At 33.1% G+C, this 25,965-nt stretch overlaps 1 protein-coding gene and 1 long non-coding RNA gene across 4 annotated transcripts in view; one reads left to right on the forward strand and one right to left on the reverse strand.

The window, feature by feature from the left end:
- LOC139510176 (uncharacterized) overlaps window positions 1-2,524 on the forward strand; it is a 30,013-nt gene extending 27,489 nt beyond the window's left edge. Inside the window, exon 2 of the long non-coding RNA XR_011661850.1 lies at window positions 2,355-2,524. This is a non-coding gene — a long non-coding RNA (uncharacterized lncRNA). The remainder of the gene's footprint in view (window positions 1-2,354) is intronic.
- Window positions 1-25,965, reverse strand: part of LOC139510174 (stAR-related lipid transfer protein 3-like) — a 137,639-nt gene that overhangs the window by 46,960 nt on the left and 64,714 nt on the right. For all 3 annotated transcript variants that reach the window (XM_071296532.1, XM_071296530.1, XM_071296531.1), the window contains exons 7-8: window positions 15,687-15,816; window positions 12,527-12,631 (exon numbers count right to left, since the gene is read on the reverse strand). In XM_071296532.1, coding sequence (XP_071152633.1) covers window positions 12,527-12,631; window positions 15,687-15,816 — 235 coding nt within the window. The remainder of the gene's footprint in view (window positions 1-12,526; window positions 12,632-15,686; window positions 15,817-25,965) is intronic.

Below are 25,965 nucleotides of genomic sequence, written 5' to 3' on the forward strand. Positions count from 1 at the left end.
TAAAAATAGAAAATGACATCATAGTCATGTCTGGCAAATTTCATAATCAAAAATCAAAGTACATATTTAGATAAAGCATATCAAATATAAACCCCAAGGATTCAATTTTTGTTAAAATCAAACTAAGTTTAATTTTGGACCCTTTGGACCTTAATGTAGACCAATTTGAAAACGGGACCAAAAATTAAGAATTAGATTCGGCATATCAAAGAACCCCAATTATTCAATTTTTGATGAAATCACACAAAGTTCAATTTTGGACCCTTTGGGCCCCTTATTCTTAAACTGTTAGGACCAAAACTCCCAAAATCAAACCCAACCTTCCTTTTATGGTCATAAACCTTGTGTTTAAATTTCATAGATTTCTATTTACTTATACTAAAGTTATGGTGCGAAAACCAAGAATAATGCTTATTTTGGCCCCTTTTTGGCCCCTAATTCTGTTGGGACCAAAACTCCCAAAATCAATCCCAACCTTCCTTTTGTGTTCATAAACCTTGTGTTTAAATTTCATTGATTTCTATTTACTTATACTAAAGTTATTGTACGAAAACCAAGAATAATGCTTATTTGGGCCCTTTTTTGGCTTCTAATTCCTAAACTGTTGGAACCAAAACTCCCAAAATCAATCCCATTTACCTTCCTTTTGTGGTCATAAACCTTGTGTCAAAATTTCATAGATTTCAATTTACTTAAACTAAAGTTATAGTGCGAAAACCAAGAAAATGCTTATTTGGGCCCGTTTTGGCCCCTAATTCCTAAAATGTTGGGACCAAAACTCCCAAAATCAATCCCAACCTTCCTTTTGTGGTCATAAACCTTGTGTTAAAATTTCATAGATTTCTATTCACTTTTACTATAAAGTTAGAGTGCGAAAACTAAAAGTATTAGGACGACGACGACGACGATGCCAACGTGAAAGCAATATACAACGAAAAATTAAAATTTTGGCGGTCGTATAAAAAGGTTCTATGGCAATTAAATGTCCAGAAAAGATGTTTCATTATGGAGGCTAAAACAGTATTATAGGGTGTCATGTACATATTATTCAATTTATATACTACCACATACATGCTGCAAAAATACTATTGTTTTTCTCAATACTTTTGTCAATAACATCTACTTTCAAATAAAAGAAACAGTGGAATTCTTACCCTTATCTGCATTCCCACGTTTAACCAAAAGGAGAAACGCCCTTTTAACCCTTGCAATCATCACCAAAGCTGACAACATAGTTTGCAATTGGATGAATGTACACAATATATCCAATTTCCTAATAATACTGTAAAAGTTGAAAAATAAGAAAATTCGTAAAAGTTTACTTTCAAATTTCAACTGACCATCACATTCTACTATTTATTTTGAATGAACCACTAAGACTAAACAACTAATGATGACTAACAGAAGCTTATTAATTTTCAAGATTCAGTAAAAGTGGGTAGGTTTTCTGAATTAATAAACCAATCCTGGATTAGGAGGACCTAAAAGAATAATGTTAAGGCCTCACAGCTTCATCCAGAATCAATTTGTTTAAGGTAAATCAACTTATTTTCAAAATGAATTCAAAAAAAATTCAAAATTTAAAACACAATCTTAACAGATTTAACTTAATAGAAATTGGGTTTCCATAAATAATTACTCATTTCAATGAGATTAAACATTCCCTTGTTGGTCCCCTTCAATTGAGCTAATTGTTGACACATCTGTAAGATCATGATGCCTCTGTGTGACACACAGAATCAGGTGTTATATTGAAGTTTCCAATTAATCTGTTGCTGTCTGCTGAGCAGACGTCAGAAATAGAGCCTGTAAAAAATCTGATTAAAAATTCTTACTTAAAACAGAAATTTGTGCATTTCTTTCTACTCTCAAAGCAATATTTATTCTGAATAATATTTCATTGACAATGAAGTGACGCATGACCCTTAATTACTCTTGAGACTGCATTTTAAAGAACCTGCATTAATTTATATGCATATACCATGGAAGTAATAATTAAATATTACTTCCATGCATATATATCAACAATAAAAGATCATATTCATAATCAACTCATTGAGGCAAATTAAAGCAGACTTGGACATTTTTGTTTGAGGCACAAAAACAAATTATTGATAGAATGAAAACAAAGAAATATTTTCCATAGGGAATCAATTCTAACACAGGGAAATAATTTTAGGATATGCAGTGTATAGTTTCTACCACTGCATGAGACTTGAAGAGAGTTTTCAATGTTTAGATTTTTAAACTGTCTGTAGTGAAGAAATATCATAGTACAATAGATTTTCTGGTGGAATCTGTTTCTTCTATGATTTCGAGATGATTTATGCACAAATTTTATCTTTATTTTTCAGCGATCTGCAAAAAGGACGTGTTTGTTCTATGTGACTTCACCAAGTAAGGTAGCTTTTTTTTCATGACTTCAGAGGAAAGCAAGATGTCATAATTAAGTACTTTTTGTCTAATTATTTAATTGTTTGCCAGCTCACCTCTTTCATCAAATAAATGCAAAGCTATTAATCTCTGTGGAGCGTTTTTAGTGGGACCTTTTAATTTCTTTTTGAAAAAGCAATCATTCCTTGATATAGCTTGACAAAAAAATTAACCCTAAGTGATGAAAATGCATGTACATTTACTGTACTTGTGCCAATGACACATTATGTCAAAATAAGAGGTGGTAATTCAAAATATGTCAGTACACAACTGAAGATATAAAAAAAGAAGATGTGGTATGACTGCCAATGAGACAACTCTCCACAAGAGACCAAAATGAAGAACACATTTTCATTTTATTTGGTTAATGATTTTCTGTGCATATTCTTTACTCAGGTATCAGAGAGAGTTTCAATAAATTGATAACATTACAAGGATACATAAAAATGTTAAAATCTCTGAACATGGTATCAAAAATTGCCCTCGAACAACATATATACTATCATTTTTTTTATTTAGTTATAATAACATTAGATGTATGTTTCATTACGATACGTTATTTTGATTTGCTAACAGCAGTCTTGCGTCATTCTTCATTTCAGAAAGAATTGTAACATACATGATGACACACATTTCCAAAATAAAGTGCACGGGTAAATAAAAGAAAACTTGATAGTAATCGTGTTTACATGATCATAGCGAAAAAATGTTGTTATAAGTATTGAATGCTTCTTTTAGTAATTATGTAGGGTTGTAAAAGCATTGACCACGCATACATTTTTAGAATGAAGTGCTTCTGCAAAATGTACTTCAGTCAACACTTTTACACCAAAATGAATACAACTAGAGGCTCTAAAGAGCCTGTGTCGCTCACCTTGGTCTATGTGCATATCAAACAAAGGACACAAATGGATTCATGACAAAATTGTATTTTGGTGATGGTGATGTGTTTGAAGTTCTTACTTTACTGAACGATTTTGCTTCTTACAATTATATCTATCATGAACTTTGCCCATTAGTAACAGAGAACTATATTTGGTAAAAATTTACATAAATTTACCAAATTAATGAAAATTGTTAAAAATTGACTATAAAGGGCAATAACTCCTTAAGGGGTCAATTGACCATTTAGGTCATGTTGACTTATTTGTAGATCTTACTTTGCTGAACATTATTGCTGTTTACAGTTTATCTCTAACTATAATAATATTCAAGATAATAACCAAAAACAGCAAAATTTCTTCAAAATTACCAATTCAGGGGCAGCAACCCAACAACCGATTGACCGATTCATCTGAAAATTTCAGGGCAGATAGTTCTTGACCTGATAAACATTTTTATCCCCTGTCAGATTTCCTCAAAATGCTTTGGTTTTTGAGTTATAAGCCAAAAACTGCATTTTACCCCTATGGTCTATTTTTAGCGGTGGCGGCCATCTTGGTTGGTTGACCAGGTCACGCCACACATTTTTTAAACTAGATACCCCAAAGATGATTGTGGCCAAGTTTGGATTAATTTGGCCAAGTAGTTTCAGAGGAGAAGATTTTTGTAAAAGATTACTTTAATTAACGAAAAATGGTTAAAAATTGACTATAAAGGGCAATAACTCCTAAACGGGTCAACTGACCATTTTGGTCATGTTGACTTATTTGTAGATCTTACTTTGCTGAACATTATTGCTGTTTACAGTTTATCTCTATCTATAATAATATTCAAGATAATAACCAAAAACAGCAAAATTTCCTCAAAATTACCAATTCAGGGGCAGCAACCCAACAACCGATTGACCGATTCATCTGAAAATTTTAGGGCAGATAGATCTTGACCTGATAAACATTTTTATCCCCATGTCAGATTTCCTCAAAATGCTTTGGTTTTTGAGTTATAAGCCAAAAACTGCATTTTACCCCTATGTTCTATTTTTAGCCATGGCGGCCATCTTGGTTGGTTGACCAGGTCACGCCACACATTTTTTAAACTAGATACCCCAAAGATGATTGTGGCCAAGTTTGGATTAATTTGGCCAAGTAGTTTCAGAGGAGAAGATTTTTGTAAAAGATTACTTTAATTAACGAAAAATGGTTAAAAATTGCCTATAAAGGGCAATAACTCCTAAACGGGTCAACTGACCATTTTGGTCATGTTGACTTATTTGTAGATCTTACTTTGCTGAACATTATTGCTGTTTACAGTTTATCTCTAACTATAATAATATTCAAGATAATAACCAAAAACAGCAAAATTTCTTCAAAATTACCAATTCAGGGGCAGCAACCCAACAACCGATTGACCGATTCATCTGAAAATTTCAGGGCAGATAGATCTTGACCTGATAAACATTTTTACCCCATGTCAGATTTGCTCTAAATGCTTTGGTTTTTGAGTTATAAGCCAAAAACTGCATTTTACCCCTATGTTCTATTTTTAGCCGTGGCGGCCATCTTGGTTGGTTGACCGGGTCACGCCACACATTTTTTAAACTAGATACCCCAATGATGATTGTGGCCAAGTTTGGTTTGATTTGGCCCAGTAGTTTCAGAGGAGAAGATTTTTGTAAAAGTTAACGACGACGGACGACGACGGACGACGACGGACGACGGACGCCAAGTGATGAGAAAAGCTCACTTGGCCCTTCGGGCCAGGTGAGCTAAAAAAGAAGCATTCGGTTCTTAAGTGAATACACTATATTACTGTATATTAGTGTTCACAGATATGTTTATGTCTAATGTATATTGTGAAATTGTGGTAGTAATCATATAATATTTGATTTGAAATCAATAAATGATTGATGTATAATAGAATAGAACCAGATGCTCCGCAGGGCGCAGCTTTAGTACGACCGCAGAGGTTGAACCCTGAACAGTTGTGGCGAGTATGGACATAACATTCAAGCTGGATACAGCTCTAAATTTGGATTGTGATTAAATAGTTGACACAGTATAGGTTTCTGACACAGAATGAATGTGGTCTAATGAACTTAAAATATTTTTTTTGCCTTTAAGCAATTCACTATGCTGTTGAATATTAATCCTCTCAAAAAAATGTTTGAAGAAATTTTCTTTTTATTTATGAAATCTGAAATGAGAAAAATTTAACCCCCCCCCCATTTTTTTTTACACATCCCCCTTTCCCTTTTTCCAAAACTGATATCAATTCAAATTTCTAATGGAGTTTGCAACAATAACTACTCATTTAAATACATCATAAAATATTAAAATGTAAAATAAAGTGCTTGTTATCACTGAATGGTAAAGATTGTTTTAATTTATCAGTTGATAGTAAAAGTGAATATACATTGTATATTGTATAAAACAATGATTTAAAGTTGATTCAACTACTATTCTGGACAAAGAAAGATAACTCCAATTGAAAATTTCTTGCTATTGCACAATATTGTGCAATTAGATATTTCTTGCTATTGCGCAATACTTTGCAATTGAAAATATTTGCTATTGCACAATACTGTGCAATTGAAAATTTCTTGCTATTGCACAATACTGTGCAATTGAAGATTTCTTGCTATTGCTGAATACTTAATATAATAATTTTGGATCCTGATTTGAACCAACTTGAAAACTGGGCCCATAATCAAAAAGTTAAGTACATGTTTAGATTCAGCATATCAAAAAAGCCCAAGAATTCAATTTTTGTTAAAATCAAACTTAGTTTAATTTAGGACCCTTTGACTTTACTGTAGACCAATTTGAATACGGGACCAAAAATTAAGAATCTACATACACAGTTAGATTTGGCATATCAAAGAACCCCAATTATTCAATTTTTGATGAAATCAAACAAAGTTTAATTTTGGACCCCAATTTGGACCAACTTGAAAACTGGGCCAATAATAAACTAGAGGCTCTCAAGAGCCTGTGTCGCTCACCTGTTAATGTGTTTACTGATGTCGGCCATCTTCGTTGGTAGGCGGGGTCATTAGACACTTTTTTTAAAAATAGATACCCTAGTATTATGATTGTGGCCAAGTTTGGTTAAATTTGGCCAAGTCGTTTTAGAAAAGATTTTTATACAAGTTACAAAAATGACGAAAAGTTGTTCAATATTGACTATAAAGGGCAATAACTCCTTAAGGGGTCCTCTAACAATTTTGATCATGCTGACTTATTTGTAGATCTTACTTTGCTGAACATTATTGCTGTTTACAGTTTATCTCTATCTATAATAGTATTCAAGATAATAACCAAAAACTGCAAAATTTCCTTAAAATCACCAATTTTAGGGCAGCAACCCAACAACAGGTTGTCCGATTCAACTCAAAATTTGTGAGGGGATATATCTTATTCTGATGGACATTTAAATCTTGAAAGATTTGCCCTAAATGTCTTAGTTTCAAAGATATAAAGCAAAAACTGCATTTTACCACTATGTTCTAATTTTAGCCATGTCGGCCATTTTGTTTGGCAGGCTGGGTCATCGGACACATTTTTTAAACTATAAACCACAATGATAATTGTGGCCAAGTTTGGTTAAATTTGGCAAAGTAGTTTTGGAGAAGAAGATTTTTATAAAAGTTACAAAAAATGACGAAAAGTTGTTAAAAATTGACTATAAAGGGCAATAACTCCTTAAGGGGTCAACTGACAATTTTGGTCATGTTGACTTATTTGTAGGTCTTACTTTGCTGAACATTATTGCTGTTTACAGTTTATCTCTATCTATAATAGTATTCAAGATAATAACCAAAAACTGCAAAATTTCCTTAAAATAACCATTTCACAGGCAGCAACCCAACAACAGGTTGTCCTATTCGTCTGAAAATTTCAAGACAGATAGATCTTGACCTGATCAACTATTTTACCCTTGTCAGATTTGCTCTAAATGCTTTGGTTTTTGAGTTATTAGCCAAAAACTGCATTTTACCCCTATGTTCTATTTTTAGCCATGGCGGCCATCTTGGTTGGTTTGACGGGTCACGCCACACATTTTTTAAACTAGATACCCCAAGGATGATTGTGGCCAAGTTTGGTAGAATTTGGCCCAATAGTTTCAGAGGAGAAGATTTTTGTAAAAGTTTACGGACGACGGACGACGGACGACAGACGACGGACGCAGGACGACGGACGACGGACGCCAAGTGATGAGAAAAGCTCACTTGACCTTTCAGGTCAGGTGAGCTAAAAATCTAAGTACATTTTTAGATTCAGCATATCAAAGAACCCCAAGGATTCAATTTTTGTTAAAATCAAACTAAGTTTGATTTTGGACCCTTTGGGCCCCTTATTCCTAAACTGTTGGGACCAAAACTCCCTAAATCAAACACAACCTTCCTTTTATGGTCATAAACCTTGTGTTTAAATATCATAGATTTCTATTCACTTATACTAAAGTTATGGTGCGAAAACCAAGAATAATGCTTATTTGGGCCCCTTTTTGGCCCCCAATTCTGTTGGACCTCAACTCCCAAAATCAATCCAAACCTTCCTTTTGTGGTCATAAACCTTGTGTTTAAATTTCATTGATTTCTATTTACTTATACTAAAGTTATTGTGCGAAAACCAAGAATAATGCTTATTTGAGCCCTTTTTTGGCCTCTAATTCCTAAACTATTGGAACCAAAACTCCCAAAATCAATCCCAACCTTCCTTTTGTGGTCATAAACCTTGTGTCAAAATTTCATAGATTTCAATTTACTTTAACTTAAGTTATAGTGGGAAAACCAAGAAAATGCTTATTTGGGCCCTTTTTGGCCCCTAATTCCTAAAATATTGGGACCAAAACTCCCAAAATCAATCCCAACCTTCCTTTTGTGGTCATAAACCTTGTGTTAAAAGGAGTAGGTTCAGTTAGACCCCTTTTTTGGCCCCAAAATTAAGCAGTTTTGCAAAATTGTGAAAATGTAATCTTTTAGCTATTTTTTGGAAAGTATAATGCTTCTGCTACATAAATATGTGCTGTTTTTGACAATACAATGTACATATATCGTGTACTAGCATCATAAAGTCATGCTAAATTACTGAAATCTTCACAATTATAGCATTTTGGTTTCCGTCTTAAATGAAAGTGGCCGCATTAGTGTTCATTCATAATATTGAAATGTAAGTTGTATTTGATGATAATACATAACATATATAAAGGTTGAAGATGAACACGGATGCGGCCACTTTCATTTTTGACGAAAACCATCTGAAAAGTGGCGTTTTTTGGCATATTTGTTAGATTTTTCATATTTTTAAAAGCTTCAATCGGAGCGTTTTTAATGACTGAATCAGTTAAAATCTTTTACATAAACTAATGGAATCAATTGAAATAGACACTTAAGTGTTTAAAAAGTGTCCTAAATATCATGTTAGATGAAACTGAAATTTGGGGCCAAAATCGGCCCTTACCGGACCTACTCCTTTCATAGATTTCTATTCACTTTTACTAAAGTTAGAGTGCAAAAACTAAAAGTATTGGGACGAAGACGACGCCAACGTGATACCAATATATGACCAAAAAATTTTCAATTTTTGCGGTCGTATAAAAAATTAGGACAGGCTAAATGGCTTATAATAAGTACCTAAAATTAAACTGTCATCTTCAACTTTTTTTTTTTTTTTAACACAAATAAAAAAAATTGGAAGTCACAAACTTACATAAGGAACATAAAAGTAGGATAGCTTCATTCATATTCACCTATAGGACACAGGTTATACTGTAGATTATACAGATGAACAACAAATTTAAAGAGCCCCCCTCTTTAAATATACAACATATTACAATAGTTTTTAACTTTGTATGCAGACTTGGGAAAAACCATGCATATGATAACAAATCTCAGCCAAAAATGTTACGTTTTCCTCAATCCATTTAAATTAATATACATGAAAATAAATCAATCTACAGTATTTTTATTTCCATTAGCCTGCTTGAATATACCACAGGCCAGAATAAGTTTGATATTTTTGTATAATTATTGTAAAACAAGAACTATCTTTATAAAAGATATCCGACGTATTTAAATTTGAGTATATGTTTAAAACTATCAGTTCGATAACCTTCAGAAGCACAAAGATACCATTTAAATAACGTTTTCTCTGTTTGTGTTCAGTATTCTCAGTCCTCGTACAGTTCTGTTTACATTCACCAAAACCCCACGGAAATCTCACATGCGTAGGTGTGTTCTAAAAGTCATGTACGTTCGTACAACAAAGTTTACATTAAAAATTATATAATCGCCCCGAATAAACAGCTGTCACGGATGCAAAGAGCTATTGGAGAAACAATTATTTTAATTAAAATATAAATCTTTGTAAGATCTAGTTCAAATATTTATAGTTTTTCACTTGCTTTTCATCACGATATAATTAACGAGACGTTTTTTCAAACACAACCAAATCACCCACCATGACAGCATTTTGTCCAATCACAGAAAGGATTTATGAGCATGCCATAGTTAAGCATCCTTAAGTTCAAAGGGCACAAAACGAAACTATGCCCCCTAGAAAGCCAATAAAACATCAAGGTATAAAAATGTATGTGCTTTTTTTCCATTTTTCATGTTGAGCTTTTAGGAACATGATTTGTTTTTAGTGATTTTTAGTTTAGTTTGTTTTGTTTCATATTTTCAATTTCAATGTTAAAATTCTTTTCCTTTAAATAATTGAACACACATGATTCATGCCTTAGCCACCTCTAGCTAAGGGGTTTAATTGAAGTTCACATGATTACAGATTCAATGAGGTCGAATTATTTACTTGCAAGTGAATGTCATCATCAATGTTTCTGAGCTTATTTCATGATCAAATTGAACCATACTCATACTGGCTGCTACAGCAAATTAATGATTGAACAAAAACAAGATATTTTATATTTCATACATCTCATAGCTAGTGCCCCTTTAAGTTTTATATCCCCTGAGTTTCACTTCTTTAAAATTTACTATGTGAAGCACTAACAAGGCCATTTTCTATGAATTTGATATTTCCAAGAGACATAACTCTTTTAAGAACAGTCAATCATCCAAAATTTAAAATCTTGTCCAAGATACTGCTGATATTAACCTATAGTATAAGTTTCATAAAAATCTGGCAAGAATTGTACCCTTGAGAGCACTAGCAAGGCCAGAAGGCCAGAAGTACACACAGACAGACACCCAATATTTCTATGTCCTCCGCAACGAGTTACATGGGGGATAAAAATCTGGTAAGAATTGTATTTGTGAGAGCGTTAACGAGGCCATTTTCTATAAATTTAATATTTCCAAGAGACATAACTCTTTTTTTTTTAAGTTTATCTTCCACCATTTTAGAACTTGTCTGAGATATTGATGATATATATATATTAGACTATAATATAAGTTTATAAAAATCTGGCAACAATTGTACTTGTGAGAGTGCTAATGAGGTCATATTCCATAAATGTCATATTTCCAAGAGACATAACTCTTTAAAAAAAATATAAATATAAAACTTTCAGAGATATTGCTGATATTAATCTATAGTATAGGTTTTATAGAAATCTGGCAAACATTGTATCTGTGAGAGCGCTTTAGAGGGCATTTTCCATAAATTTAATATTTCCAAGGGACACATAACTTTTTAAAAATAAATGGAGAATGTGGCCATGGGGCACAGATGAAGCCTGATCTTTGTTTTATGATAATTAGCATTAAGTATAAGTTTCATAACATTTTGTTGAGGCAAACTAAAGTGAGAGAATAGAAACCAACTTCCGGACTTAGTCTCAAGAACTAGCTCAGGAATAACAACTACCTAAATTAAAATTCACTAGCATGAATTCTAGGCTTAGTGAGCAATTGCATATTCAACATTAAACCTTATATTTTATTATTAAGGGCTTGTAATTATAGTGCTTGGAATAATCTACTGTAATTAATAACTCAATCACTATATATGCAAATTAAGTATTAAACAATCAATCAGACAAACATCTTTTGAAAAAAAATTATTGCAAAGTCAAACATGGTTCAACTTTAAATTTATTAAGTCCTAAACCAGCATACTTGAAGAATGCTTGTCACTAGCTTGTAGCATGCATGCTGCAAACAAAACCTTTAAGATGCTTATAACAAACTAGTAGATGAAATTGATCATGTAAGGTTTTGCTTGCATGGGCAAGCAAACCAAAACAGTCAATGATTTCAGGAAGGGGACAATTTAAATTCTCTAACTCTGAGCAAAAAAGAAATATTGCAAAAAAAAAATTCAGTTACTGCCAAATATGTCACCATGTGAAGTAACACTTCACTTAATATACTAAGTAGTACTTATTAATCATCCTTTAACCACGCCACATTTTTTCGCCTGCCCTAAGTCAGGAGCCTCTGGCCTTTGTTAGTCTTGTATGTTTAGTTCATTTATTTTTTTTGGAGTTGAGTGTGATGTCCATTTTCACTGAACTAGTACACAATTTTATTTAGGGGTCAGCTGAGGACCAGCTCTGAGTGTGAGACTTTCTTGCTGCATTCAAGGCCCATTGGTAGAATTCAGCTGTTGTCTGTCTGATCTTTGGTCTGGGTGTTTTCTCTTTGACATATTCCCTTTTTCCATTCTCAATTTTATTATTATGAGACTATATATAGGTTGCACTTGTTTAAATATAAACAATGCAATTTCCCATAGGAACTCCCTTCATGGCTGACACTCTACCACTGTTACTATGAAGATTCGTTAAAATTTTATCCTAGAAAGCAAAGTTGATATACACTACTTTATTATTCAAAGGTCAAAACATAGGGCTGTGTGGCATATTTTCAACATTTATATGCCCTGAACTTATAAGGATTTAAACTTATACTAAAATTATGTACCACCATTCCCTCTAATTTGGGTCATCCTTAAAATTCAATTTTGACTGCTATTCATGTGAATTTATACTGGTAACATTCCTAAGTTACATCTCTATCAGATGAAATATAGGGATCAAATCTTGGAACCAGTAAGTAAACAAAACAAAATATCATTGAGAATGTTCTAACAGGAAACAGATTAATCAAGATTGATTTTGGTGATCTGTACTTGTTGCAAACAAGCAATATAATTTCAATACTGGTTGAAATCCCTAGAAATAAGTATACATTGTTGAACTACTTAGATATTTTATTCAGGGTACATTATATAAGACTACTTCTCACCATCACTGTTTTCTGGACTGTAGTATTCAGCATATTCACGACCATGTCTCTGACCTTCTACATCTCCAAGCAAGGGGGATCGTTCATCATGTTGACCCATAGTTACTGAAACATTACATTTGGTTGCATTAAATTCTTTATATAAGTCAAAAGAAACATTACATTAAAATAAGTCTGAACAGTTATATACAAAAATAAATCTGTTGACACAGAAATTTGTCTTGCCTTTGCGTTTATTCAATAGTATAATGCAAATGGTGAAATTCAGAGCAATGTTTTAACATGTAAACTATGCAAAGTTGACAAAGTTAATGGACCAAGACTACAGATGTAAGGCTTAATAACCTCTATGGAAATGTGAAATGCTCATGCTCTATAAACTGCATACCACATAGCATTGACTATCATTAGGGGTTCCCTTTAAACTAACATAAACACAAGCTTTATCATGTAACCTTTGCAAACATTTCAAGATCAATCAAATATGACCATATAACAATGTATAATTTTTAATGGAAATGAGATCAACAAATGCTAATACAACTGCAAACCAAATATTGTTGACCTGCCATTAGTGGTTCATCATAAATTGATCATATCTTAAAGTTAACATGTAAAATATGCATAAGTTTCAAAGTAAATAGACAATGAATGGAAATCTCCATGGAAATGAATGTGCTAATGATAATGCTAAATCTACAACTGCATACCAAATATCATTGACCTACCTATCTTGGTTCCCAATAACAGACAACTTGAACACATAAACTAAGGTAAGTATCAAGTCAACAGACCTTGGTTGAGGGGGAAGGGCCAAATATTTTCCATGGAATAGAAATTAGCAAATGCTAGTACAACTGCATACCATTAATATCATTCATCTACCACTAGTGGTTAAATGCCCTTAAATTGAACTAACCACAATTTAATACTTTGCTTAAGCTGCTGACAAGACCACAGAACAGTACACTTAAGTCTTATCTTGCTATTTCGACTTTGAAGTGGTTAGACAAAAACTTAATAGACAGTTAAATCAAGGTGATATGGAATATAGAAACAAATTTATGTTTTATCTAAAATACTGGTAATGACAAATAAGTTTCTCTTAAGATTTATCGACCTTGTCATTAACTCATCACAGATACCTGCATTCAAACTTTGCACTCAAGATGCACGTTTTGTCTTCAAAAGACTCATCAGTGACACTCAAATCAAAAAAATTAACAGGCTAAAATGAAGAATTTTCTTGTCAAATGAATTATGAATTATAATGTAAAATACCACATATTTTTATATGCATCAAAAACATGTTTAAGTCTGCCACATTCTATATGTGCCTGTTCCAAATTGGTCTATTATTGAGGGGGTGTCTTTTGTAGCTGTTTAGCATATTTACATTTTTTTATAAAGTTTTTTCTTTGGAACCACTGTCCCAGGTTTAGGTTAAAAAGATGAGCGACTTCTTATGTGTAAAACCAGGACACATTCTGTATGTGAATGTCCCAATTCTGGTATTAGTGGGTTGCTTGCTATGTCCTATGGGTTGATTGCTGTGTCATATGTGTTGATTGCTATGTTTTTAATGGGTTGCTTGCTATATTGTATGTGTTGCTTGCTACATGTACAGATCTTAACGTCCCTCTCCTACCTTTAAGTCAGTGACTCCACATAATGATACAACCCTTTCAATCTGAGGTTAATATATATTTGACAAATCTGTACTCATTTTTCCTTGCTTTCATTCAGATTTTGTTGTGTTGACAAAAACAACATATTTTGCCTTCCTAAGTTGTTTATAAAAAAAATTGAGATGACTATGCTTTTACAACTATATTACCCCTGATAGTAATCCCTAGTCTCACACATTGCAAAATTTATTGTAGGTGAGGCAAAAAGGATTTACATTATAGTGGTCAGAAACATTCTTCGAAAAATTCCGAAGTCAAGGGTTGACTGATAAGGGAAAACGTCTGAAATTGCACTTACTCCTAGCATTACCGGTATATCAAAAGTCTGATTTTGGTGTCAAATATAAATATCAGATGTCTTCAAGATTTCTGTACACTTCAGAATGGAATTCAAATTTGACAAAAATAATTCTTGAGGTGAAACATGTGAGTGTTTAATTTGCATTAAACAAAACATAAATTTCAGTGGCCATGGGGGAAAAGTAGTATGTTGTGACCTTTGGAAATCACCATTGACCTAATAAATAGCCAATAGAAATGTTTCAAGTATTATATTAACCACGCTATTTGAGTTAAAATATTTAAACGACGAAGCTGTAGGAGGAGTTCGTTTAAATTTGTTAATGAGTAAGGCGTGGTGTATATGTTTTGTAACATCATTGAAAAGTGGCCTGATGATTTTTTATCCAATAAAAAAAAACTAGTGGGAGTGTTGTTCTAGCTCAATGCTTTGCACTCTCACAAGAAAATCGATCCAGACAATTTTTCGAAAATCAGCCGGTTCATTCAGTGATTACATGTCGTTAAGAATGGCCATGAAATTTGAAGACGTAGATTTTAATTAAGGATATTGTTGGAACCAAGGATATCGAATTATCTTGATTTAAGTTCATTTGATTTTCTGGGGTCTGAGAATTTTTAAAACAAAATAATACGGCTCTGATTTGTCAATAAAAAATCTTTAAAAAAAAAGATTTTCCCAAACCAATATTTATTGCATTTATTAAATGCATTGGCAAAAATAATCTGGCTCCGTTATGAACAGCCCCCAAACCCAACTATATGTCCCCATTCAAATGCATTGATCAGCCAAAAAAAGGGGGGGTTCCAACCCCCGGAACCCCACCCCCCTGGATCCGCCAATGTACATGAAGTTGCAAGGACAAAGTATGTCACGATTCTTTTTTATGGAATAACATATCAATCTTTATATTAAACCATGGTTTTTCAGAAACCGAACTATTAAGCAGATTATCACATAAAAACTTCAAAGGAAAAATCCTGTATTATGTTACAATTCTTGTTACACAATGCAGGATAGGCTAACCATATTAACAAGTTTACAGATCACTTATTCATATCATACTCAGTTCAGTGTGATAAAAGAAACATCTCTTAGTGCAGGGAATGGATAACAGGCCCCAACCACTAGAGATGTACTTTACATGACATGAAAGAACATGTCTGTTTACCTTTCTTTCTTGCCTTTTTCTCAGATGGCAAGACTTTAAAATCCAGAAACCATGTCTCAACCCATGCCATGCTAAATGATACTATCAGCAGTACATATCCTAATGCATTGTCATGCTCTGTATCAGCAAACTGAAAAAATGAGAGCATGAAACATTAATATTTCAGTTGAGAATTATTATCAATGGGAGTCAAACAAGAATGTGTCCATAGTACATGGATGCCCCACTAGCACTATCATTTTCTATGTTCATTTGACTGTGAAATTGGGGTAAAAACTCTAATTTGGCATTAAATATTAGAAAGATCATATCATAGGGAACATGTGTATAGTTTCAAGTTGATTGGAATTTTACTTCATCAAAAACTACCTTGACCAACAACTTAAACCTGAAACTCACACTATCATTTTCTATGTTCAGTGGACAGTGAAATTGGAGTCAATAATCTAATTTAGAATTTAAATTAGAAAGATCATGTGTACTAAGTTTCAAATTGATATGACTTCAACTTCATCAAAAACTACCTTAACTAAAATCTGTAACCTGAAGCGGGACAGACGGATGAACAGACTAACAGACCCACAGACCAGAAAAAATAATGCCCCTCTAATATCGTAGGTGGGGCATAAAAATATTTGGTTAATTTTACTGTGGGTCTGCATGTTTATAAAAAGTTTTACATCCTATATTAAACATACATTTACAGTTTCACAAAATAAATGTTTTAATAAACTCATGGATACCTAAATTCATACATATGTAATTTCCCTGTGTTTCTTTCCAGATTATTATATTTGTGTCCAACTATTAAATTTTGAAAATATAATTATTTATGAGAAAGATCTTGATTTTTTTTGATTTTTTTTTTACATGTATTCATTTCACAGTGTAGGAAATTGTTCTTTAGACTTGATAAATAAAGATTGACTAAATTTTAATCATGTACAGGGTATATTTGGATTCATTGGATTTGCGCCAATTTTTAAAATATCCTATCTTTTATTTGCACCACAACGTTATAATTTCATTTGCACTAAAAAAAAATAAAAACTTCATTTGCACCATTTTACAGGTATTGCAGGTAAGATATAACAGAAAAGTTAAATATTTATTGCTCTAAAAGGATTGTCTCTGGATAATTGAGTGAGTTTATTCTCATTTCTGATACTAAACTGAGATTCACAAAGGTTTAAAATTATGTTCACATGATTGAGAAGATAGACATTGTGAATTCAGAGTCATTCAGAGACAAACAGAGTAAATAAGTTTGTAATTTGTGATCACAACACATATAGCTTATCACATGTACTGAAAAATGGAGACAAGTCGCTTAGGATACCAAAAAACTGGAAAAGCCAGAATTACAACTAATATGGCCTGCAGTTCTAAAATAGCAGAAAGAAAAAAATGGACTATCTTTTGAATAACAAGAAGTAATTGTAACAGGATGCTGTTACAAAGTCTCCCAAACAAAGTTCCCATAATTCGCCATTCCCATGGTCCCATATTCCTTTAATTTGTTTTATTGTCCCATACAAGAATATATATGGTTTAGGGGTGGGGATCTTGACCATTTACAATTTATCAAACATGAGGGGGTGGGGGTGACCCCCATGGACTTCACCTATATTTCATTTGATTTGTTTTGTTGTCCCATTCAAGAATATATTTGGTTAAGGGGTGGGGATCTTGACCATTGATGTTTTATCAAACATGAAGGGGGGGGGGGGGGTGACCCCCATAGACTCTCCCTATATTTCATTTAATGTGTTTAATTGTTCCTTTCAAGAATATATATGGTTTAGGGGTGGGGATCTTGACCGTTTACAAGTTTTCCAACAAGAGGTGGTGGGGGTGACCCCCAGGGACTTCCCTTTCATTTCATTTGATTTGTTTTATTGTCCAATACAAGAACATATATAGTTTAGGGGTGGGGATCTCAACCATTTAAAACTTTTTCAAACATGAGGGGATGGAGTGGACCCCCATGAACTCTTCCTATACTTCATTTAATGTGTTTTATTGTTCCATACAAGAATATATATGGTTTAGGGGTGGGGATCTTGACCGTTTACAAGTTTTCCAACAAGAGGGGGTGGGGGTGACCCCCAGGGACTTCCCTTTTATTTCATTTGATTTCTTTTATTGTCCAATACAAGAACATATATGGTTTAGGGGTGGGGATCTCAATCATTTAAAAGTTTTTCAAACATGAGCGGATGGAGTGGACCCCCATGAACTCTTCCTATACTTCATTTAATGTGTTTTATTGTTCCATACAAGAATATATATGGTTTAGGGGTGGGGATCTTGACCGTTTACAAGTTTTCCAACAAGAGGCGGTGGGGGTGACCCCCAGGGACTTCCCTTTTATTTCATTTGATTTGTTTTATTGTCCCATACAAGAATATATATGGTTTAGGGGTGGGGATCTCGACCTTTTACAAGACAATAGCACATTCTCAAATTGAATGGGGTGGGGGGAGACCCCCTCAAGGACTTCCCTTTTATTTCATTTAATGTGCTTATTGTCCCATACCAAGAATATATATGGTTTAGGGGTGGGGATCTCGACCGTTTACAAGATTATAGTATACTCTCAAATTGAAAGGGGTGGGGTGACCCCCCAGGGACTCACCATATATTTCATATGATTTGTTTTATTGTCCTGTGATCATTTCTGAAGACTGAATGTGTCTATCACTTACAGTTTTCAAGTTAAAGTCATTTGAAAATTTTAAACTAGAGGCCTGTATTGCTCACCTGACTCTACTTGGGTTTTTGAAATCATATAAAAAAGATAAAATTTGGCTACAAAGTTACAACACTTGGCCAGCACCTCATTAGGAAAGGAACATTTATGCTATGTTTGGTTTCATTCAATGCAGTGGTTCTCTAGAAGAAGACTTTTGTATGCATTTCTCTTAGGGCCCTATGTTAAACTAAGACCCCCTGCAGGCGGCCGTCTTGAATGATAGATAGTTACAAAGTAACAACACTTGGTCAGCATCTCATCAGGAACATTCATGTTATGTTTGGTTTCATTCCATTCAGTGGTTCTCTAAAAGAAGAAATTTGTATGTATTTCCCATAGGGTCCTATGTTAAACTAAGTCCTCAACTGGTGGCCATCTTGGACGTTGGATTGGCAACAAAGTAACAACACTTGGTCAGCATCTCATTAGGAACATTCATGCAATGTTTGGTTTCATTCCATTCAGTGGATCTCTAAAAGAAGACATTTGTATGTAATTCCCATTGGGTCCTATGTTACACTAAGTACCCTGCTGGCGCCCATCTTGGATGATGGATCGGCTAAAAAGTAACAACACTTGGTTAGCACCTCATAAGGAACATTCATGCCATGTTTGGTTTCATTCCATTCAGTGGTTCTCTAAAAGAAGTCATTTGTATGAATTTCCAATAGGGTCCTATGTTAAACTAAGTCCCCCGCTGGCAGCCATCTTGGATGATGGATCGGCTACAAAGCAACCACTCTTGGTCAGCACCTCAAAAGAAACATTCAAGCCATGATTGGTTTCATTCCATTCAGTGGTTCTCTATAAGAAGTTTAAAATTTATAAAGTTAACGACGACAACGACAGACGACGGACGCCAAGTGATGAGAAAAGCTCACTTGGCCCTTCGGGCCAGGTGAGCTAAAAATAAAGTCCCATAGGGTTCTATAGTAAACCCCTCCCTTCTTTATGCCCCAAAAATATCCTTTAAATAGACCCCAATGCACAAACGAAAGATTGATGGCTCCCCTAGACATATATTAGTCTAACATTTTATAAAATCCTTTTTAAATCTGACGAGCGGGTTTGGAGAACCGCTGCGGACAAGTTCATTTTTAGAGTGGCGGAAGAAGAAGAAGAGGAAAAAGAATAATAAAAATAATAAGAACTGAGCAAAAACAATAAGTCTCCAAACTTTGTTTGGGAGACTTAAATATAATATGCACATAAGAAATGACATGAATACATCAAGGACTGTGGCTTAGAAGTTTTTTGACAGAACAGACTCCTATATTTTTATAGAGTTCTTAGACACTGTCTCATAAGTTTACTCTAGTGTATGGTACTATCTTTTATGTTTAATCTTAGGTTGATTTATAACAAAGTTTTAACTACTGTAAACCAACTTAAATTTCGCGAGCGATTTATTTACGTGACTTTCACTAGTAGAAAAAAACGTAAATATAAATCGTCGCAAATATGTAAAACTTTGATCATTCCTTATTAAACTACATAAAGTCAATCAGAAAATCACAAAATGGTCTAGGAAGGGTAAAACGCGAAATAAAGTATCCACGAAAATAAGTTGGTTTACAGTAACTAGAATGGTTTTATGATGACTACATGATTTCTAAGGAATATGTTTAAGTATGGAAACAAAAACTGCCTTTATCATTAAGTTTTTTTAAAGTTTTTTTTTATATGTTTTATCCTTATCTGTAATATTGGCATAAATGAAAGAGGTCAGTTTTGGCCCAAATGAAATATGGTTTGTGACGCGAATGAAAGATTTTTTTTTTGCCCAAATAAAATGCCAATTGGCCCAAAAGCAAAGCAGCTTATATTTCTTGGCACTGTGAAGCAATTTAAGATGAAGCCACTATGACATTTTGTTTTCATAACAATTATTCTATAATCTTTTTTAATTTTGTTACTGATTTTGTTTACAAATATAAAAAAGAAGATGTGGTATGATTGCCAATGAGACAACTGTCCACAAGAGATCAAAATGACACAGAAATTAACAACCTTCAACAATGAGCAAAGCCCATACCGCATAGTCAGCTATAAAAGGCCCGAAATGACAATGTTAAATAATTCAAACGAGAAAACTAACGGCCTTATTTATGTTCGAAAATGAAAAAAAAAAGAAATATGTAACACATAAACATACGACAAACACTGAATTAAAGTTGGTTTATATACAATAGTTCAAGAAAAATACAAAAATGCTTTTTTATAAATAAGTGTTTTATTCTTCAAAGAAAATAATCTCAAAAACTGAATCGTGACTTTTTTGTCCCGAGACTTTCAGTCCTACATTCATTGGATATATAAAATATAAATAGACAATAGACAATATCCAATCAACTTGGCATTATAAGGTGTGAAAATTGATTACTAAAACAACTGCTACTATAAAATTTGACTAAACAAGGGTTGAAAGTAAAAAAAGTGATATTTAAAGACTCCCTTAAACCAGACCCACTTAAACCCTTGCAATGGATGAATTACTTTTATCTTTTGCACTAACAAATAATTTTAAATCACTACATATTAAGAATTTTACAATAAAATAGAAAAGAACATTTTAAATGACTTTCATTATTTCATTACATACCATAACAAACCAGGAAGAAAGTGTTGATTTTTTTTAGAATTATTGTTAACACAATCCAATTGACCCGTATTTGCCAGTAAAATAATTTCCATTGGAAGTCAGATGTGCTCATGCTTATCCAACTGCCAAGGAAGTCAGTTGTGCTAATACTTCTATAACTACATACAAAATAGCACTGACCCAGCTACCACTAGTAAGTCCCCATACACTGACCTAGCTACCACTAGTAAGTCCCATACACTGACCTAGCTACCACTAGTAAGTCCCCACACACTGACCTAGCTACCACTAGTAAGTCCCATACACTGACCTAGCTACCACTAGTAAGTCCCCATACACTGACCTAGCTACCACTAGTAAGTCCCCATACACTGACCTAGCTACCACTAGTAAGTTCCCACACACTGACCTAGCTACCACTAGTAAGTCCCATACACTGACCTAGCTACCACTAGTAAGTCCCCATACACTGACCTAGCTACCACTAGTAAGTCCCCATACACTGACCTAGCTACCACTAATAAGTCCCCATACACTCCTCTAGCTACCACTAATAAGTCCCCATACACTGACCTAGCTACCACTAGTAAGTCTCCATACACTGACCTAGCTACCACTAATAAGTCCCCATACACTCCTCTAGCTACCACTAATAAGTCCCCATACACGGAACTAGCTACCACTAATAAGTCCCCATACACTGACCTAGCTACCACTAATAAGTCCCCATACACTGACCTAGCTACCACTAATAAGTCACCATACACTGACCTAGCTACCACTACTAAGTCCCCATACACGGACCTAGCTACCACTAGTAAGTCCCCATACACTGACCTAGCTACCACTAATAAGTCCCCATACACTGACCTAGCTACCATTAGTAAGTCCCTATACACTGACCTAGTCACAAACTAATACATTGCTGCCAGAGACACTTTACCTTAGTTTACCTTTATGACTTTGTTGACGCAAGACAAAAACCAGTAAAATCATTTATTTATTGAATTATTTCAATTCTTAATCTTTAAACATGATCAACTTAACTCCTCATCTCAACACTGCCCCATTGCCCTTAAATCCTAGCTGTAACCCAGATTTTCACCCCTTTCATAGTCTTATAACATAAGCCTTGATATGAGGTTCAGCATTGATAGCAACAAAAATATCTGACAAAAAACTTTGAAAGCAAACGATATGAACAAGTTCTAAGGCTTATTCTATAGATCTAGAACTAGCCCCTTTTAGAGACTAAAGAGGAACATGCCTAGCCACTATCAGATGTGCATTTTGTGTTTCACATGAAGTCAAAAATGAGTATCACCTCAGGGAAAAACTCTTTTGATATTTTGGTTCAAAATTGGTTTAAATTATGAAAAATTGCCATCGTTAGGCTAACACTGGAAGCATTTATATAATTACATGCAGTTTTTGGAAGAAATTTTTAATTTTCTTATTAAATAAATGGTGTTTAAAAAATGTATAATTTTCTTTAATGGTTGCCTTAAAGACATGGTCACCAGTGTCAGATTTTTGGTCAATGACAAAGACAACAAAATATGTTTAGAATTATTGAATATCAAACATTTTAATTGAAAAAAAATATGACAAGAACATGTTTAACTCACAGTTATTTCAAACAACAGTAGCTTTCTTTGATCATTAATCTTATCTGATAAAACTGTATCTAAACTTATCTTTAAATAACAAAACTTCAAAAAAAAACCTTTCTTTCGGTGTATAGAACATTAAAATAACTTGATGCATATTCTTACAATAAACAATCAAACTTAGCAATACAATTAATATGTTTTGTCTACGGACAAGACATTGTATTCATATTTAATGAAATGCATTATTAAAACCTAATTTTGATATAGCTGAAAGTGTTCTCTTGAAAAAAAAACATACATTTTATCAGGTTTATCTATCAAATGATGCTTAACTTCGAGGAAAATGGAAACAAATACATTTTGATAATGTCTACGGACAAGACATTTTATTGATATTCAATAAAATGCTTTCAAAGATGATTGTTAAGATTAAAAGTTACCAATTAAATTCTAAGCTGTGTTTTTTGAATTTTGGAAAATATAAAAGTGTACCCATAATTCTTTACCTATCTCAATAATTTATTGATTAAGCCAAAATGAAGACACATTCTTTTAACTGAAATCCATATATCTGACTGTTTAAAACAATCAAACTATTATTAAAACTCAATTTTGACATAGTTGAATGTGTTCTCTTGAAAAAATAACTTAAATTTTATCTATCAAATTAGGCTGAACTCAAGGAAATTGGATACAAATATATTGTGGTAATGTCTACGGACAAGACAATTTCAGTTAAAAAAAAATTCTGTTAGAATTAATTGTGACTATATTTATGTTGAAAATACTGAGTTTTAATTTGAATAGATAACTTTCATCACCTATAAATAAGATTTAAGTTCCATAGCAGACAAATAATTGAATTTAATACTTGTTATGTACAAGATTAGTGTCTTGTCCGTAGACACTTCCTCATCTGCTGTTAATACTGAAGTGCAAAAGATAAAGTTAGAGAGAGAGAAATACTTTTTCTTCATTTGATTTAGTTAATCTTTAAAGGTATGCAGCAACTGGAATAAACAATATTGAAGTAAAATAAAGTATACTTTTTATGACTGATAATCTGACACTTTTTAAAATCCACTCCTGTAAAGTAATTTTACAAAAATTGAGAACACTTAAATTACCATTTATTTATTAAAAATAAGATATTTCTAAGTTTAGACTACTCATAGGACTAATTAAGACCCATAAAGCCAAGCAATATTGATAAAAAGACATGTCTACGGACAAGACATGTGTCTACGGACAAGACATTCTGACATATTTTTGAATTTTTTCCTCTATTAATAGATGGTAGAAAAAAATGTTAGTAGTATTTTCATATCTACAAAAGAACAGGAACTTAGCAATGCAACATTAATTTAATTATGCTTCCAGTTTACTAGGGAATGCATGTCTACGGACTAGACATTTTTTCACTTTATTTGTATATCCAACTTTGATGGCATATATATCTCCAGCTAGGGTACTGCAATTTTGATAAATGAGGTAGTTTTTGATAATGTATATACTAGAAAGAAAACAAAACACATAATAGCATAAATTTGATTTATTTTTCTCTTTTATCACTACACTGAGCAAGCTAAAAACAAAAGTACAAAATTTCATAACAAACGCATAGTATTCAACTTTTTATCATAACTTTGTAACCACTGAAGATATTTTGTTGCAACAACCAGTAAAAGAAAGATGAATAAATTGTCTATAACAGTGAACCAATAATGTAGTTCAAATTAAGTTCACTTATTAGGCCAACCTTAAAAATATGTTTGTTTGCAGTTTTCCGACTGTACCTTCAGACTGAAGGGTCGGTAGGTAGGAAAAATATTTTATTTTATCAGCCAAAATACAGTTTAAACAAGCAGTTACACTAAACCAAGTTTCTTGTGAAGAAAAAAAAACATTTTAAAACAACAAACACTGGACTGGACATGCTGAAAACCAACATCAAATGAACAGGCATTTTCAGATAAAAAACTTTTAAACCAAAACTGAAACTTTAACATAGTGTCATTATCCAATTTATGACATAAAATATGGTATACCGGTAATTATTAAATACTGGAACACTTATAAACAAGGAATGTCATTATGACTAGAACTGTTTTAAAGAAATATATTCAGACATGTATGCTTCTTGACTAGAATGTTTTCATGAGTAGAGTATTTTCATCAGAAAAATGTAGATATTAAAGAGTGTATTTTTAATAAAAAAAAAATAACCATTGAATCTTCCTCAATTGAAAAAAAGGCAACTTGAAAAAAAAGTATTAAGACATTCGACTGTTTTCATATTTCTAACAATATTTAATTATATGTGATCCCGGGGGAGTTACTTCCTATATTTTTAGTGGTATGAGTGTGCCGCAAAACAGGGTCACTTTTTCATACCCTGCTGGTTAGAACAGGGTCCCTTTTTCATGTCCTGCTGGTTAGAACAGGGTCTCTTTTTCATGCCCTTCTGGTGAGAACAGGGTCTTTTTTTAAACAAAGTATTTGTTTAGAACAGGATCGCTTATTTAACTGTTTAAAGATAGTCTAGAACCCGGGTCTAGAACTGCATCTATTTTATACGGTCTAGAACAGGGTATACATTTTCTGAGCTTGTATAGAACAGGGTAGGTTTTTAAATATTTTTGTTTAGAACAGGGTAGGTTTTTCAGTGTTTTCTGGTTAGAACAGCTAGGGTATGATTTGGCAAGTGCTGTCGGCACAGTTATACCCAAAAGGATAGTCAGTAACCCCCACACACGGGTATGTGATAAGGTTATATTTTTGCCAGGCTTTAATGAAAACCAAAGAAATCTAAAGTTTGGGGTGAAATCCATAGCACCCCATTAAAAGTAAATGGTCTGTAGACTGTACTGAAATGTTTTTAATGCATAAAAAAAATTGGCAGCATAGCTCCTAAGGACATGTTTTAATTGAATTCACACAGGCCACACAGTTTGAGTATATTTAATATTGTAAGAAAGAAAATAATTGCAATGAGTGGAGCAGCCCCCCCTTATCCTAAAGGAGCATACTCATTGCAATCGAACAGTCGAAGATAGATTTAATATAGAGAGAGTATATTTATTTTTCAAGCTAACCATTCATTTTCTCTACATCTTTGTGTAGTTAGGGTTGCTTCTTATTGATTTGGCATGATCTATATATCCATTAACATTTCAAATGAGCCCTTCCTCCGTACAGACGTGTTTACAGATATCCATGAAGATTTAAGTCACGGAGGAGTGGTTTCATCTTTGTCGTTTTCACAACGATTTGTAGAAAATATGCCATACTTCAAGCTGCTGTCGAATT

This window comes from Mytilus edulis, chromosome 2 (assembly GCF_963676685.1).
Source record: "Mytilus edulis chromosome 2, xbMytEdul2.2, whole genome shotgun sequence".
NCBI lineage: Eukaryota > Metazoa > Mollusca > Bivalvia > Mytilida > Mytilidae > Mytilus > Mytilus edulis.